At 34.9% G+C, this 19,404-nt stretch overlaps 1 protein-coding gene across 2 annotated transcripts; it reads left to right on the forward strand.

The window, feature by feature from the left end:
- Positions 1-1,679: 1,679 nt before the first annotated feature.
- Positions 1,680-14,083, forward strand: LOC112023906 (probable inactive purple acid phosphatase 29). Of its 2 annotated transcripts, none has more exons than XM_065777603.1 (3): positions 1,680-2,564; positions 12,915-13,354; positions 13,520-14,041. In XM_065777603.1, the coding sequence occupies exons 1-3, from the start codon at positions 1,862-1,864 to the stop codon at positions 13,973-13,975; spliced, it is 1,599 nt and encodes a 532-aa protein (XP_065633675.1). In that variant the 5' UTR covers positions 1,680-1,861; the 3' UTR covers positions 13,976-14,041. The 2 variants fall into 2 exon arrangements, with proteins under 2 accessions (XP_065633675.1, XP_023912303.1); XM_024056535.2 differs by lacking the exon at positions 1,680-2,564 and adding an exon at positions 12,308-12,646 and having other exon boundaries at positions 13,520-14,083.
- The last annotated feature ends 5,321 nt before the right edge of the window (positions 14,084-19,404 follow it).

The following is a 19,404-nucleotide window of genomic DNA, read 5'->3' on the forward strand; positions in this document are numbered from 1 at the left end:
TCTCTTTAATTTTCTTACGATAAAATACATTAATTATCCTTCTTGAGGTTTATGGAAAGAATACTTCTTGAGGTTTATGGAAAGAATACTACTCTGCATGAATGACACTTTCCCTTTAAGTTTATGAGTCATGCTAACGAGTGCATTTAAGGCAATGGTTAATAATCTATTTTAGAAAAGTTTTGACACCACTGTTATGAGAAATGCAAAAATTTGTCAAAATATTAATTGCATTTTTTCCCATAAAAACTTTATTTAAATGAATGGGAGATGCTACGTCTATAATAATTTTACAACATTTTTACAATAAATCACTGGTGGTTAGTTGTTATTGGTTCAAATTTGATACTAATACAAAGATTACTTTTTACCACAACAATAACAACTAGTAACAACCTGCCACTTAGGATTTGTTATAAAAATGTTATCATAGGTGGTTAGTTTTTATTAGTTCAAATTTGAAACTAACACAAAGATTACTTTTTTGCCCCAACAATAACAACTAGTAACAACCTGCCACTTAGGATTTGTTGTAAAAATGTTGTAGATATATCATTTCTCTAAATGAATTGTTAACCATTACTCTAAGGGCATCTATTAGCATTTCCCTAAGTTTATATAAATGCAATAATTATGTCTAACTAACAAAATATTTCCTTTTAAAAAAAAAAAGATTTTTATCTAAACTCTAGATAAAATGACATTTCTCCCCCTTAAGATTTGTAAGAGTCTATTTGGATAACACTTATTGTTGCTGAAAGTTGCTAAAAACTGATTGTTGCTGAAAACACTGTAGCAAAATAATTTTTAAATATATGAATAGTACCGTGGGACCCATTTTTAATATTTTTAATGTGTGAACAGTGCATGAACAGTACGTGAACAGTGCACGCACAGTACATGCACAGTAAATTTTGTCCCCCAAAGTCAAAAAAGCGGGCCAAAAAAAAAAAAAAAAAAAACAAAACGCAACTTTACTTTGAGTAAGGGCCCGTTTGGATACAGCTGAACACTGAAAACTGAAACTAAAAACTGAAAAATACTGTAGCAAAATAATTTTTAAATGTGTGAATAGTACCGTGAGACCCATTTTTAATGAAAAAGTTGTTAAAAAATGAAAATTGTGGGTCCGTGAATAGTAAAAGTTGGGTGGAAAAGTCACATGTTGCGGCTACTGTTCAATAAACAGTAGCCGCACAGTGTTGCTACAGTAACACTTTGTCTCTGAAAAGCTGGGGACGCGTGAAAAAAAAAAAAAAAAAAAAGCTGAAAACGTAAACGTGCAACGCCAACGCGCCAGCCAAACGGTCTCTAAGAAAAATTGCTATCCAAACGCAAGCTAAATGCATGAGAGGGAGGGCGGTCGTTTCATAATTAAAACCTTAACAGAGGTTGTATAATTTCCCATCTTATTATAAAATTTTTATAAACTGATATGACAATTGAAAATGATTTGTGTACGTTAATGAATTTCATTATTTAGTGTAGGAATATTTCTTTTGAAGTATCTTATTTGAGAAAAAAGAATATACATTAATATAATAGAATTTATAATAATATCTTAATATCATGGCACTATTTAAAAAAAAAAAAAATTGTTGTTAGCTTGACAAAAGAAAAAATAAAAAGGATTACGTCAAATAATCAAATTTCAACTCTCTCTTCCTTCCCACATAGCTGTCGCCTTTCTCATTGCAGAATTTCAAACTGTGTGTAGTATATTAATAAATTAGTATAGAGACTTATTATGGACTCTAAAAAGTTTCTCTATAACGCTCTCTATTCATCCCATGTAGCCTATTAACCTGATTGCCTAAGCCAAACATATCCCCCACAAGCCGAATATTTTGCAGTTTCCACCATGGCTTCCTTTCATATCTTCTTCTCCATCTCCTTCTTAATCTTGTTCTTCCTATGTCACATAGCAACAAGCCGAAATTTTTGCCAAACTTCATCTTGCGGTGACAACAATTTTATTCCTATTAAATTCCCTTTCCAACTAAATACAACTCAAACCAAAGGTTGTGGCTATCCAGGATTCAATCTCTCATGCAACACCAAAAGCCAAACAATTCTCACTCTACCTTATTCCGGGGACTTCATCGTCCGAGAGATCGACTATTTTAGCCAATCTCTAGTTATCACCGACCCAGATCACTGCCTTCCCGAACGGTACCTAAAAAACTTTACCCTATTGGACTCTCCTTTCCAAATTTTGAGTACTGGGAATAATTTCACTTTCTATAATTGCTCCTCCAATGTAACCCTACTTGGGTTTGGGCTGTTTGGCCCAATTGATTGTGTTAAAAATAGCGAAAACTATTCGGTTTGGATGTCACCAAGTTTTCACGATGGTGATATGGTACCAGCCTCATGTAGTGTTTTATTGAATAATACTATGCTACCTTTGTTAGCACCATGGGTCGAGTTGGTTTGGAGTCAGCCCAATTGTGAAGTTTGTGGTGGAGACTGTGTGCTTGCGAGTGATTCGGATCTGAAAGTTGGATGCTATAACTATAATGTTCAAAGTAGATCAGGCGGCTCAAGCTCAGGCACTGTTGCTGGTAAGTTTAATTAAATTGTTGCATCAAAATTGGTTTTGCTAATTAAGGAGGGATATGCATACTGAGCACAAACATGGAATATTGGTTTTTTTTTTTCCTTAAAGGTTAACATTAATCACACACACACACACACACAAAAAATATGATAGACTGACTAATGAGATGCAAACGATTTGTGTGGCTGGGATTTGGCTTGTTTGTCAATTAGTGTAACATACACTTCACGAATTGAACAGAGAAAGAGAAGAAGAAAGGTGGGTTTGATGAAATTCAATGTTTTGATAAAGTCAAAATAGTTGGACGGAGTGATATGTTAATTTCACTATTTTTTATTTTTTATTTTTTATGAGTGACTTGCTGTTCTATTAGTTTAACTGAAGTTGTGCTTGAATTATTTCAAGCCTTGAAAAAGTTTGGAGAATAACGCTGAATTCTTTCATAATATACTATGGATTAGTCTATTGGGAGAGTAAATGCTAGAAACTAGGCTTAGAAAACAATTTTCTTGGCATCCATAATTCTGTAATTATGCTTGTCCCAATACCAAATTACCAATACTTCTAGTCCAGAGTATGGAATAAGCCCTCCCTCGCTAGTGTCGATGGTTCGGAGGGATTGGACCACCCACTACGTAGACGTACTATTCTAATTCTATCTGGTGGGAAATCGCTTTCTTCAGTGACCATGAAAAAAGTCATCGCAGCAACATACGTATTAAAATATAGTTATTGCACATTTTACTATAAAATAATACATAAATTGATGTGATATAAATGTAATGCATACCACCAAGAGTAGTGGTCTACTGGTCATTGACTAACTGATTTGGGGTGAAAATTTAGAATTCCATGCTGGGAAGCACTTGCAAAAATTTCAAAGTTTATTGGTTCTCTTTTTTGCAAGCTCGGACCTAACAGATAAGGTATTATTATAGTAATTTTTAGATAGAGAAGCCAATCTCATTTTCCCCCCTTACCTATTTTTTTTTAACAATAATAATAATAATAATATTAATGCATAATATTTAATAATATAATAAATAAATAAATGTTATATATATATATATATATATAGATATTAGCGGTAATCTTGAAATGGTATGTTGAAATTGCCAATATCAAAATATTTATTCTAATAGACAAACTGAAACGAGGTCTAAAATGATATTCATAATTATTTAAGAACTAATTAGTATCTCTCTTGATAATAAAGACCAATCATCATAAATATGTGTTATAAATTTTAAATACTATTTGAAACCTGTGGTAGTGGAAAAAACTAGACTATACAAACAAAGTTTTCAAACATAATTTTTATAAGCTAAAAAAATTTTAAAAAAGAAAACTCACAAATTATGGCATGCATTTTAAATTAATAAGACCATGCAATCCATGAGTAGAATTTTCAAACTATTGACTGAATAAAAGAGTTATTAAATAATATAATATTAAAAAGAATTATACTAAATGTAACTTGATACTAATCTAATATTGAAATGAAGTTTAATTACTAAAACTTAAAATTTATTAATAGAAAAATATATAAATATATTCACTCAAATTGAAAAGACAAAAGCGTACATCTATAGTAGGGCAAACAAAGCACAATCATAAAATACAATAAAGAATACAAATCCACTTACTTGAATCTATCTCTTCTAGTGGTTTCCCATATCTTCGACTCCAAATTTATCTATAATAGCAAAAATGACATAAATTTTCCTATAAAAAAAATTATTTGTAACACATAACAATTATTTCCCAATTCTACTCAGAACACAATCTTTTGATGATAATAAAGATGATGAAGATGATGACAATGACGATGAAGGAGAAATTAGAGTGGACTGATCAGGTGAATTCCGACAAAGAGGGCATGTTGCATTCATTTTTAGCCACTCATCTATGCAATTAGCATGGAAGTAGTGATTGCACTCCGGTATGTCCTTAATGTTTCCTTGGCTTGATACTCAGACAAACAGATTGGACAAGTGTTGTCATTGGGCTTGGGTAATCGTTTGCTCTCACCAAGTAGTATCTTTGGAAATGATTCTATTGTGGGCCCATCTAGACCCATTAAAACAACAGACTGGTGTGGAGCGCTAGAGGTGGAGAGTTGTGTGTTGGGGTGGCGTCTGCGTGCATAAACCCGAATTCTACCACATATGAAACATCCGAGGCCAATGAAGCACAATAGTCCAGGTATTCCCACGCCTATGATTATGCCATACTTAGCACTCCTTGGAAGACCTAAATGATCAAAGAATAAATCATCTAGAAGATATTGACAAAGATATCAACAAATATTCCAGCAAACTATGAATTCAATAGAAGAAAAATGTATAAGCACAAACAGGTGTACATGAATTGTTCAAGCTTTTACTAATTAGTTCCACACACCCTTTTCTCTTCTAAAACTTTTCGTTCAAGGGAGTTCTCTAGAATGGGTGATATTTTCTAAATGCCAATGGCCAAAATTATCGTATATACATATAATTTTGCATGGATGGATGGTGTCAACGATTCTTTGGTCATCCCTATTTTAAGAGAGGGAAAAATACAAGTTATAAAATTGAATGGGTGCAGAGAGGACTTTCAGATGGGCCATGTTCATAAAGACTGACAAAGGGACTAGTACTTGGAGTATGAAACAAAGGAATAGTTTAGTGGTTTCTTTGTTTTTCTCTTTTGAGTCAATACGCACCAATGGCCCAAAGCCTAGGGCGTTGAAGTTTCTTAGATGCAGCAGGTAGCTTGTGTCAAGCTCCGTGTTTGTTGATCTCTCTCTACCTCTCTCTCTCTCTCTCTCTCTGTCTGTCAACAGAGAATGCCGACAGCACCATTTGGCTAATGACTAATAAGACACTATACCATTCACTAGGTCCACCTTCTCCTTAAGGAGGATTAGGTAACAAAGTAATGTTAAGTTTTATAAATGGACGTGAAAACCAATCACCACAATATATATATATATATAACATTTATTTATTTATTATNGCATAAGATGAGAAGAAGAGTTTTTTGGAGATGAAAAAAAAAAAATTGAAGAACAAGTAGAACTGTAGAGGAGAAAAAATATGAAGAAGAGAGAGCTTGGGGCTAGAGACACGGAAATCTGAGGAAGAAAGAAACGACAATATGAAAGGTTTTGTGAGGATGAGATGGCAAAAGAAAAGTAGGTTGTGGGTGTTGGGAAATGTAAAAAGTGAGTTATTAGGGAAACTTCTTGGAAGGTTTATTGTGTACGATTACCCAACTTGTTAGCTTTATTTACCAAAAAATTATAACTAAATGTTTTTTAATAGTTATATGCTAACTTTATTTGAGATTTTGTAAAATATATAGATATTAGCGGTAATCTTGAAATGGTATGTTGAAATTGTCCAATATCAAAATATTCTATTCTAATAGACAAACTGAAACGAGGTCTAAAATGATATTCATAACATTATTAAGAACTAATTAGTATCTCTACTTGATGATAAAGACCAATCATCATAAATTATGTGTTATAAATTTTAAATACTATTTGAAACCTGTGGTAGTGGAAAAAACGTAGACTATACAAACAAAGTTTTCAAACATAATTTTTATAAGCTAAAAAAATTTTAAAAAAGAAAACTCACAAATTATGGCATGCATTTTAAATTAATAAGACCATGCAATCCATGAGTAGAATTTTCAAACTATTGACTGAATAAAAGAGTTATTAAATAATATAATATTAAAAAGAATTATACTAAATGTAACTTGATACTAATCTAATATTGAAATGAAGTTTAATTACTAAAACTTAAAATTTATTAATAGAAAAATATATAAATATATTCACTCAAATTGAAAAAGACAAAAGCGTACATCTATAGTAGGGCAAACAAAGCACAATCATAAAATACAATAAAGAATACAAATCCACTGTACTTGAATCTATCTCTTCTAGTGGTTTCCCATATCTTCGACTCCAAATTTATCTATAATAGCAAAATTGACATAAATTTTCCTATAAAAAAAATTATTTGTAACACATAACAATTATTTCCCCAATTCTACTCAGAACACAATCTTTATGATGATAATAAAGATGATGAAGATGATGACAATGACGATGAAGGAGAAATTAGAGTGGACTGATCAGGTGAATTCCGACAAAGAGGGCATGTTGCATTCATTTTTAGCCACTCATCTATGCAATTAGCATGGAAGTAGTGATTGTCCACTTTTCTTTTTTTTTTTTTTTTTCTCCCCCTGTTCATCTCCTTTGTTTCATCCCATTCTTTTTTCTTTTTAAATAATAAATTTGCATTCCAACTGGTATTGACCAAAACTAACCAAAATGCCCAAAATAGGCCAAAATTATATATGAGGTGGAACATAGAACGATATTCATAATATTGGTATTTAGCATAGGTGAAGATTAAACCCCAAATCTCTTATTTGACAATGTAGAGATATATAATAAACATATTAGCCCAATGTAATAGGCCCAAGCCCATTCCTGCTTGTACTAGTAGTCTAGGGTTTAGTCGCCTATATATACTCATGTTATGGTTCATTATAACACAGGTTATTATATTACACTCTTATACAATAAATATGTAGCCCTTAAGGGATTCCTCCGTGGATGTAGGCCAACAAGGCTGAACCACGTAACCCTTGTGTTCTCGGTGTTCCTATTTTATGCTTCTTTTTCTGCATCCACTCTAGCATACACAACATGGTATAACACATCGCGTTACTAATAATAATATTACATTTAACATGGTATCAGAGCCAAACTTCGTTCTTGGCATCAAACAAATATCTCTAGCAAGCAAAGAAGATAATCACGTGCACACCATCATCTAAAGTCACACATGCTTGTCTGCTGGATCTAGATACCATGGCATCTTGCAGCCGCCATGGCTCTATGCTGTGTCAAAATCCAACAACCAAGCAAGCCGTGACTTAACTTATCAGATCTGTGCAAATCCAAGCTTCGCCTGATGAAACTAACACCACAGATGTGCTTCATAACCTCCCACGACCAAAACCCAGAAATCCGATCACCCGAAGCCTTCCCACTCGCCCCCACGCGCCGCAGTTGTCTCCGAAACTCTCCTAGGCGCCGCCTCAGATTCCTGAATTCCAAATCGTCCTATTACCACACGTGCCGCCCAGACGGCCTCCTCGTTCACCAATCTACAAACCTTGAGATTCTGGCCATAATCTGACAATACACCCGCCCTCACGCGCCTCTAGAATTTCTGGCATCTATTGCACGCGCCGGTGGACAACTCGCACGCGCCGAAGAACTATATTAGCCTTAATATGACGTCATCCATGACGTCAGCAAAATGAGCCACGCCAGCCTTGGACACCTCACTAGACACATCAGCTAGCCACGTTAGCAGTGTCGCCTCGTCAGCACCACGTCACCTAGCTGACGTTGACTCGGACCAACCCGACCCGGACGACCTGGATCTGACCGTGAGCACTAACTGTTGACTTTGACTTCTGCGTTGACCTTTGACCAAAGTCAAAATTTTCAAAAAGGCCTATCTTGCTCAGTTTTTCACGTAGATTCCAATTTTGGACTCCGTTTCTTCATTTGAGGCTCCAAAATTGGTCAATTGGCATATTCTTCATTGTGGTTTCTTCAAAGGCATTTTTTAAGGCATCTCCAAGTGATCTTCTCATATATTTCTTCTTAATTGTGGCTCGAACATCTTGGTCATCATTCTCTGATAGGTAGACCCTACATTCTTCAAACCAAAAGGCATCACCTTGTAGTGGTATTTTCCCGTAGGCGTAACGAAAGCTGTCTTTTCCTGATCACCCAAAACTAATGGTATTTGATGGTACCCTTGAAAGGCATCTAAGAAACTCATCCGAGGATGGCCTATAGTTGCATCCACTAATTGATCTATTTGAGGCATGGGGAAGGGGTCTTTAAGGCGAGCCTTATTCAAATCTGTGAAATCTACACATACTCGCTACTTCCCATTTTCCTTCTTCACCACCACTGTATTGGCCAACCACTTAGGCTAGAACACTTCCTTAATAGTCCCAGCTTGCTTAAGCTTGATCACATCCTCCTTGACAACATCAGAATGCTCTCTAGATGAGTACTGATGTGGTTGCTTTTTGGGAATGACAACCAGGTTGACATTTAAATAGTGTCAAATGAAGTTTGGATCCACCCTAGGAGCTTCATAAGCACTCCATGCAAACACATCAATATTCTCCCTAAGGAACACTATCAGCTCTTCCTTTTCTTGAGGGAGCAATTGAGCTTCGACCTAGAAAAACTTCTCATCATTATCACCTATAAACACCTTCTCCAATTCCTCACACTTTGCCCCTTCTAACACCGCATCCACAGATAACACTGGCATCCTTGATTGCTATAAACCCTGATCAGCAGAGGCCAATGACCCATCTCCAAACTGTGCCTAATTGCAGCCACCAAGCACTGCCTAGCCACAAACTGGCTCCCAACCAACTCCTTAACTTGGTCCCCGAACGGATATTTCACTTTCAAGTGCAGGGTGGAAGAGACAGCCCTCAGGGCATGAAACTAAGGTCTTGCCACAATGGTAGTGTAGGGGGAGTAAGCATCCACTACAATGAAGTCTACCTCCACCACTTTTGAACCTGCTTGCACTAGTAGTCTAATATAACCCTTCAGAATAACAACTTTCCCATCAAAACCTAACAAAAGTGAATCATAACATGTCAAATCCCCAGGCTTCAATTTTAGCCCCTTGTACAAATCAAGGTACATGATTTTGGTCTCGCTGCCCTGATCCACCAACACTCTCCTCACATCATACCCCCTATCTTGAGGGTGACCACTAAGGCATCATTGTGTGGCTGTATGGTTCCAACCTTGTCTTCAACAGAGAAACTCAGCGCTGGTTAGACCTCCATCCTAACCCTTTTCGATTCGGGGGAGGAGTCCTCTATAAGTGGCCAAGCTATGGACATCACTCAAGAGGGATGAGAACTAGTTCTCCCCAGAGCAGTTAGAATAACACTAATTGTGCCCAAAGATGCTCTTGATGGATCATCCCTCTAAGATCCCAATCCTGCTTGGCCTTTTTGCCCGCTGGGTTGATAAAAAAATTGCTTTAACTTTCCATCTCTAACCAGCTGTTCCAGATGACTCTACAGAGTTCTGCAATCTTCTGTGGTATGTCCTTGCTTTTAGTGGTATTGGCAATGACAGTTTTGGTTGCACTTCATAGGGTCTTCTCCCATCTTATTTGGCCATTTGAAGTATGGCTTATTCTTAATTTTTTCCAAGACTTAATATACTGGCTCTCGGAACACTATGCTGACCACCTGAGTAGCAATAAACCCAAATTGCTTAGCAAAGTCTCTTCAAGGCCGGTTATTGTTGTATCTGTCTAACCTGAAATCCCTCATATCTTGAGGGACAACCTTAGCCTTCCCCTTCCCTTGCTGTTGGTTCTCCTTAACATACTTGTATTCATCAATACAGTCCATGAGCTGACGCACACTTCTAACAGGCTTCCTTGTCAAAGATTTTCTTAGATCATGCTTAGTGGGCAGGCCGACCTTGAAGGTCCTTATAGCTACGTCATCGAAATTCCCATCAATCTTATTGAACATCTCCTAGTATCTATCAGAGTATGTTTTCAAGGTCTTTTCCTCTCGCATGATCATGGACAACAAAGAGTCCAAGGATCGAGCAACTCTGCTGCAAGTAACAAAATGAAATCTGAACGCTCGAGTGAGTTCCTTAAAGGAATTAATAAAACTTACTCCAAAGCCATCAAAACATCTCATTGCCACAGGCCCCAAAATGGACGGAATACCTTGCACATAAAGGCTTCATTTTTGCAGTGAACAGTCATTCTCTGGTTGAAATGGCTCACATGCTTTTTGGGGTCTGTTCGACCATTGTACATGGTGAATGTTGGCTGAGTAAACCGTTAAGGAAGTTTTCCTCCTTCAATTCTGTGTGTGAAATGTGATTTGAAAATTTGGTTTAATGCCCTACTCATAGTGTCGTTTCCCAAACCTTTGTAAGACGGGCTCTTATTTCTGCGCTTATATGGTGGTGATCCTTATCACACGAGAAAGACTCACTAAGGGGAGTCCTCGACCTGGATCTGTAACTGCCATCTCTATCATCATCAGAAAAAAAGTCAGAATTTGAAGGAGTCCTTCTTTGTCGTTCGTGGCGTAACCTTTTTCGCAAATGGTCAATCTCCAGTTGCATGCTTCTAGTATTCTCTTCATGAGAGATGTGACTCCCACTTCGAGATTGGCTCCTACTAGTATGGGTGGTATGCACACTAACCTCCCGATCCCTTCTTCGCTCAAGATTGAGAAAATTATATTGACGTTGGGACCCCATAGATTCCTCCAAGTTTGGCCCGGAGCCCACCATGGTTAAACGTTTATCGCATTAAAGCTCAAGTTATTCTTATAGATGGCACCAATTGTCAGGACAGAATTTGGTTCCTAAGCCCAAACAGTTAAAGGATCTAAACCCAAAGAGTCCAATACAATGAATTTGTAAAGAGTGAGTTAGAAAACTAGGCTCTAATGAGTTGGATAACAATTATAGTAGGTCTAGATGACAAGAAAACAAAGATAAATTGGACTTACCCAAAGAAAATCGTCCTCAGGACAATTTGAGGAGATTAATTTTTGTTTATATTTCCTTTGAATTTGATTACAAGTCCAGTTCTTGTTGCTACAATATTTTTCTATCAATTCACCGATCCCCCTAACAATGGGATTTTTCTTCTTTATATTGTCCTTCTTTGCTCCATCGTAGTCATCCAAATGTTGATTAGATAGCTAACCCTTATCCTTGTCCTATCAGCACCCTCTTGAAGTTTTTAGAGATAGCAGTAAGTCTGAATATTACTGTTCAGGTATCACCTCCACATTAATGCGGCCAAAGAGTTAGCTACATAGTATTAAATGCGATGGCAACAACTTTCCCTTAGATACTTCTTACTTTCTCGTTGCCTTAACCCTTCCTGATGATTATCCTTACTAGTTGAACTACCCAGAATGCTGCTCTTGACAGCAGGCCCGCCCTTCTGACCTCTACTCTGACAAGCCGATGTGTCATTTGTCCTCGGACCTCTTTCCTGAACCCTTATGACCGGACCCCTGTCTTCATTTACTAATATGGACTTCTGCGATGACGTCTACCTATCTTCAGACTATTAGATATCCTCAAATAGGGCCCACGGCCCAATATATACTACTAGGTCTATCACCCCTACAACATGTTTGGCTCCCGTTTCTAAGAACAATTTTTAAAATATTAAAAACCAAACAAATATGTTTAGAAGACCATATTATATTTTTTAGAAAAAGTTATATTTGACACCAAAATTAGCTAGTAGATTACATATTAAAAAAACTAACGGTAAAAATGTAAAATAAAAACACTAATGGCGTACAGAAAAATAAAAGGTAAAAAGATATTTGAAAAAAAAAAAAAAAAAATTCAACTCCACCGGGTACAACACATCTGTTCGTTCTCTCTCTCTTCTTCCGTATCCAGTGCAAATCTGTTGTTTTCAAAATTTTGTGATAACGATAAGCTTCAATATTATAGAGAGAATATACTTTATATTCTTATCTCCCATGATCTCGATTTCTATACGGAAGAGATTCTCGATGAAGAAGTATACCGTATACAACATTCAAATCACCATTCCCACCGATTTATTTACCTATTTAAAGGGAGCACAGCAGAGCAGAACAGTGCACAGCAAAGTGAGATTTTTCGGACTGGGTTTTAGAAGAGAGAAAGGAAGTGCTTAGAAAGAAGAAAAATGAAAGTGGGTTGTTCTTTAAATTTTGTGGAGGCAGTAGTGCTGTGTCTCATTTTGTTACCGATCGGCATCTTGGCTGACATGCCACTACGTTTTAGGAAAGATGGAACCTTTAAGATACTGCAAGTGGCGGATATGCATTATGCAAACGGCAAAAACACGACTTGTGAAGATGTGTTTCTGAGCGAAGAGCCTTATTGCTCTGACCTCAACACCACCGCCTTTCTCGAACGCACGATCCTTGCTGAGAATCCCGATCTCATTGTTTTCACAGGTATGGGATTCGTTTGTGCTAACATAGGACGCTTCCTCTTATATTTATTGTCGAGCCAGAGCTTGAACATTCAATTCTTCTCAAAAGTCGGCTAGTTTACGTCCCTAAACAGAGGATGCTATATATAGAATATTGATTCTTTTTACTTTTGACACTGGGGGCATATAACAATTCAAAATGCAGTCTTCTTTTTTAGTCACAAATTCACTTTCTTAAGCTTTTTAATCATCATGTTCTAACCATTGAAGTATTTGATTACGTGCAACAGGAGATAATATCTATGGGTTCGACTGTCCCAATCCAAAGAAGTCTCTGAGTGATGCATTTGCACCAGCAATCGCATCCAACATCCCATGGGCTGTCATTATGGGAAACCATGATGATGAATCTTCACTCTCAAGGGAAGACGTAATGAAATATACGGCTACGTTAAAGAACACACTGTCTAAATTTAATCCTGAGAATGCTGATTATATTGAAGGTTTTGGAAACTATAACCTGGAAGTTGGTGGAGCTGAGGGCTCTAAGTTTGAAAACAAATCGGTCCTCAATCTCTACTTCCTAGACAGTGGCAATTATGCAGACTGCTGTGCGGATAGAGATTTTCCATCGCCAGGGTTGTCGGAGGTTCATCGAATTGTATATGGCTATAATTGGGTCAAAAACTCTCAACAATTTTGGCTCCTACAGACTTCTAAAAGGCTTCAGGTACTTAACTCATATAAGATGCATTCAATTAATTATTACTGATACAAGGATTGCTATGCTTTTTATCTTTTGTTTTTGTGCCATTTGAAAACAAAGAGAGTTTAGCTTTTGTCTAAATGGAAAATTTATGCATTAACAAAATTTTTCTCATTTTTTTCATTGCAGCAAGAATACATGGCCGATGCAGAGGCCCTAAAATTGAGAGTAGCTGCACCTGCACTTGCATTCCTTCACATTCCTCCGCCAGAATTTAACAGTAGTATGTTGTCGAAAAAAGTTGGTGTGCAACAAGAAGGTGTTAGCGGTCCTTCCGTGAACTCTGGCTTGTTCACATCCTTGGCTGGTGCAAAAGATGTGAAGGCTCTTATTGTTGGCCATGATCACATCAATGACTACTGTGCTGAACTATTTGGTTTGCAACTCTGTTATGGTGGAGGATTTGGATACCATGCTTATGGTCTGGCTGGATGGGCAAGGAGAGCAAGAGTTGTGGTTGTGAACTTGGACAAAACCGAAAATGGCTGGGGACCAGTCCAGTCAATCAAAACTCGGAAGCGCCTTGATGATGCAAATTTCACCGCCATTGATGATCAGCTACTCTGGGATTTGGAGTATGCTTAGTTCAGTTCAGTTGTTCAATTATGTTTTAGAATTTTTTGATGAGGTTATGTCATCTATTTATGTTTTAGGGAATGCATTCTAAAATTTTATTTCGAAATATTCATGTATGTTTTAGGGAATGCATTCTAAACTTTTATTTCTAAATATTCATTAGTAACTTCTTTGTCCACTATTCTCAATTAAAAAAAATAAAAAATAAAAATCTTTGTCCACATTATCAACATCCTTATCAAATGGTCTTTAACAATGGGACAATCATTTCTAAACAAAATCTTCTTTCGGAAATGTTTTAATCCTTAAAAGTTTCCTTTAGTTTTAATCCTTAAATTTGTATAAATGGATTAGGGAACCCAATTCATATAATTGTTAACTCCATAAAAACAAAGGAGTCATCTAGGGTGTCAGGCTTGTCAAATGGTATGTGTGTGTTTGATTTTTAAAAAAGTTGATACCCTATACAAAATAAATTTTTTTATTTGATGAGGGCAAAGGGTCTGATTTGAGGAAGAGAACTGAACACAAATATGTCACATAAGGTGGTTTCCACAGTGTTTGAAAAACGTTGTTTGCTGTTTAAAAAGAGGTCACATGTGATTTCAAAAAGCATCATTTAAAAATTATATTTTTAACAATAATTTTCATGCAACTCTGAACACAGATATGTTGCAAAACGCCTATTTTATTTTTTAACACTAGTGTTTAAACTCGGTGACCAAACGGCCTCTAATTATCTGTCATTCTCATTCCTAAAGCTGTTTTTCACTTTGCATTTGCAATTTAAACCCATAAAAACTTGGACAGCAGCTTTTTGACCAAGCATTTACCATAGATTTCACGTCCGTTATCTAGTATTTCTTTGGCGAGCTAAAATTAAAACCAAAAATAACAAAAACAAAAATAGAGAAGAGAAATACATACCTATAAGTCTATGGAAAGGAATATTCCGTTAGAGAATTGATTGGTTTTTTTTTTTTTTTTTTTTTAATATTTAAAATAGAGCATATATAATCTTTGAAGAATAATTTGTACAAAAATTGTCAAACTTATAAATAATTTAATTTAAACATTAAAATTTACATATGTTCGGATTTTTTTTTTATTGGGAAAAGTAATGCCCTAAGAATATTGGTTTATAAAATATTTTTAGAAACTTTCTATGATAAAAGAAAAAAGTAATTGATTTATTTCAAGGCTTTTTATATTTTCCGTAAACGATGTGTCAAAACTTTCTTAAAATTGTCCATTAACAAATACTTTAAGGACATCTACTAAATAGATATTTTTTTAATACCATATTTCCATATCTATAATTTATTATTATATTCGATTCCATAATGTAATGGTTTAGTTTTTTAATGTTTAAGTCGTGCTAAATCAATTATGATAGGAAAAAAATTGAAATCAACAAAATGAAAAAAAAAAAAAATTAATATCAACAATTAAGCTTTTGTTTTTATCTTATCATAAAAATATATAAAGTATTAGATGAAAAAATTGATAAAAATAATGAAGTTGTTTTACCAACAAAAAAAATTCTACAAATTTAGTGTAGCCAATTAACGCAACTATAGTTTTTAGAATTAACTTTTTATTATTATTAGATGATATCCCGTGCGATGTGCAGTTACTTTGAAATTTCATTTTGAAATAATTTCTAACTAATTTTTATGATCCATAAAAAAAAAAAAAAAATTTAATCTTGTGGTATAATATTAACTTCAAATATATTAAAAATTTTAAAAAGTGGAAAAATAAATTACTATAACATAATTAAGGATATGTGTGTTGCGTAGTGAATTCACAATTATTTAATTATTTCAGTTAAGTTACCTGCACAATTATTATTTTCATATCCATTGAAAGAGAGTGAGCATATAATTGGATTGGTTTCTGATTATTAATCTAACTCCTATCTAGCAATGAATAGTTTGAGTAATAGATATGAAAACTTATATTTCATCAACATAGGCAAAAATTCCCTTGAATTGCCAAATCATTATGAAGTACATTCCTCTAAGTAATTCTTGAATCTTTTTAGCTAGCAACAACATAGATACTAATTCTCAAGGAGCTACATGGTATTGATTTTTTTAATAAATATACCTGCTAGTGCTCGTAAGAGTAGTAAATTCCTGTATATAAACCACCAAATTATGCCTAACACATAGGGCCCGTTTGGTAAGAGATTTCTAGTAACGTTGTTTATGTTTTGTGGAAATACGTGTTGTAGTGTTTAAGCAACAGTTTTCGCTGTTTAAACACCATTACCAAACGAGGCCATAATTTCCCAATCATTGTATCACTATGGAATAGAGTCTAGAAGGAAGATAATTTTCTTTAACCACAACCATCTTTAGAAAGAAAAAGAAAGGGGTGATATCTCACCATTGTTCAACTTATTAATAGAATTGTAAGGATTCATTTATTATGAGTCTTCAGCATCCTTGAAGCTTCTAATATACATTATCTATGGCCAAATGCATTAATAAATACATCATTTGGCACCAAGACCAAGTCTTCTACTTGGAACTCTCTGTTGGTGTAAAACACAATAATAATGGAAATAACACAATGAGAAACTAAATAGTACTTCTGAATATTATTAATTCAATGAGAAAAATTACACAACACTATTTGGACCGAGGCGCGACACTCGCTCTCTTTAAAGAGATTCAAGCCCTTGGTTGGCTAAACTTTGTAACCGATGCAGACCTTATATGACTTGTCTCCCCATGGATACAACAGCCCAACGAGTGTCGTATGGCTAGAACAACCCCTGCACAAAGTGTTCAAGTTCAAAAACTCCACCAGAAAGAACATTCTTCTTGCCAAGAACCTCTCTATTTTTTTTAGTGTATTTTTTCAGTAACTTGGATTGGGTCTAAATGTATCTATTTATAGGCTCAATGGGCCTTAGGAAATTACTACCCAAATTAATCTGATTAATTAGGTCCATTATTCTGATGTAGTGGTGTTACAAGATTAATTGTTGGATATTAATCTGATGGGCTGGAGTTATACAATTAATGGAGATAAGGAGTTAAAACCCAAGAACCTCTCTATTTTTTTTAGTGTATTTTTTCAGTAACTTGGATTGGGTTTGAATGAGTCTATTTATAGGCTCAATGGGCCTCACAAAATTACTACCCAAATTAATCTGATTAATTAGGTCCATTATTCTAATGTAGTGGGTGTTACAAGATTAATTGCTGGATATTAATTTGATGGGCTGGAGTTACACACCTCCACCCTTCACCTCCCCTTGCGCACGTATCTAGCTCAATATCTAAGACAATTCATGTTAGCTCATTAATCATCACAATTAAAAAGAATAAAATAGTCTCTCTCCTTTTCAATGTAGGATTAAACATTTTGACTAACTCCTCGTCTTCCATATTCACTTCCATATCTTTACATCTATGTTGTAACATTTATTCATTTTAATTATTTAATATTAAAATGCTTCAACAATCCCCCACTCATTTTAATATTAAAATTTTTAGCTAAAGAGAGATTACTAGGCAAAGACAGATTACTATGCATCATGAAGGTGTGCTTTGCATTGAACCTTCACTTAGTAAAACATCGATCTCAACTCTAGAGTCGTAATGGTCTCCAATTTAAACTAGGACTGTTTTAGGGAAAATAAGCGTCACTGCTTACACATAACAACCCAGGTGTTGACATGAGCTTTGATAGCTAGCATTTTACGGCCGTGTGCTGATCCAAATTTCATGAGTGTATTTGAGATTAAGTCCAAATCTCATAGGGAGCGGCCCCACCCCCACACTCACATAGGTGAAATTTTGTCAAGAGTGCTCCTGTAACCGACACCCCACTCATACGAGCTACAAATTTCATTAAAAGTTTTTTACTCAACTTCTCCACATTATAGGATAAATGCAATTACATCATAGGGATGAACAATTAAAAAATTATTTACAAAATAAATAATTAAAAAAATAAATTGTGCATTTCTTACGACCATCATATGATTCGTTTTTCCCATTGAACCCAATTCTCAGGATCTCTAATCCTTGGGTTGGGTATCCTCATACATGGCTCATGATTCAATTGACTTTAATTTCATCTCCCTCGATGTCTTCCAAACTTTATCTTTTGCTAAGGTGGAATTTCATATAACAAATCTCTAAGCCAATTTGCCTCTTCACTAGTTGAAGCTAATGCTATTAATTCAGCTCCCATTGTTGAATTGACAATTATTGTTTGCTTTTTAGATTTCCAACAAATAGCACCACTACCTAATGTAAAAATACAACTAGTGGTAGAGAGAGAATCACTTGACAAAGTATTCCAAACGGCATCACTAAAACCTTTAATCACAGCAGGGTACTTTTTATAAAATAAGCCATAGCTTTTGGTACCAATTAAATATCTCATGACTCGCTTAATAGCTAGCCAATGATCTTTACTAGGCTTGCTAGTAAATCTGCTTAGTACTCCTACTGCATATACAATGTCAGATCTAGTACAATCAGTAACATAACGCAAACTACCAATGATGCTAGCATAATTCTTTTGATTAAAAAACTCATCATCATTATTCACAGGAAATAAATGAACACTAGAATCAAAAGGAGTAGCTACACTTTTGTGATCATGAAAATTATATTTTCTCAACATAATGTGATTGATCAAGAAATATTCCATCACATGTTTTTATAATTTTCATGCCCAAAACAAAATTAGCCTTACCAAGATCTTTCATATCAAAATGGCTTTTAAGCATATTTTTTGTCTTATTTATAACATGCATATTTGAGCCAAAAATCAACATATCATCCATATAGAGGCTAATAATAACATGTAAATTATTCCATGATTTAGAATAAATACATTTATCACATTCATTTGATTTATAACCATTCTCAATCATGCAGGAATCAAACTTTTCATGTCACAAATTAGGTGCTTGTTTTAAGTCATATATGGATTTAGTTAGCTTACATACCCTACTTTCTTGTCCAAACTCTACAAAGCTTTCAAGTTGATCCATATAAATCTCTTCCTCTAGGTCCCCATTTAGAAAAGTAGTTTTTACATCTATTTGATGAATTTTCAAATAAAAAATTGCAGCAATAGCAATTAACAATCTAATAGATGTAATTCTTGTTACCGGAAAAAATGTATCAAAGAAATCAAGATCAGCTTTTTGTTTAAAACTTTTTGCAACAAGTCTAGCTTTAAACTTATCTATTGATCCATCCAATTTCAACTCTATTCTAAGGACCCATTTACAATCTATGGTCTTACAACCTAGTGGAAGATCTACTAATTTCCAAGTTCTATTAGAAATTAGAGATTCCATCTCATCATTTACAATCTCTTTCCAAAGTATAGCATCAGGTGATGTTAAAGCCTCTTTTAAATTTTGGGGATTTTCCTCAATGTTAAAAACATAGTAATCA

The sequence above is a fragment of the Quercus suber genome, unplaced genomic scaffold (genome assembly GCF_002906115.3).
Source record: "Quercus suber isolate HL8 unplaced genomic scaffold, Cork oak 2.0 scaffold_160, whole genome shotgun sequence".
Classification (NCBI taxonomy): Eukaryota; Viridiplantae; Streptophyta; class Magnoliopsida; order Fagales; family Fagaceae; genus Quercus; species Quercus suber.

Coding starts and splice junctions, on each gene's coding strand:
- LOC112023906 (XM_065777603.1), top strand. CDS start 1,862: ATGGCTTCCTTTCATATCTTCTTCTCCATCTCCTTCTTAATCTTGTTC. Junction 2,565..12,914: donor AAGCTCAGGCACTGTTGCTG/GTAAGTTTAATT, acceptor TACGTGCAACAG/GAGATAATATCTATGGGTTC. Junction 13,355..13,519: donor AGACTTCTAAAAGGCTTCAG/GTACTTAACTCA, acceptor TTTTCATTGCAG/CAAGAATACATGGCCGATGC.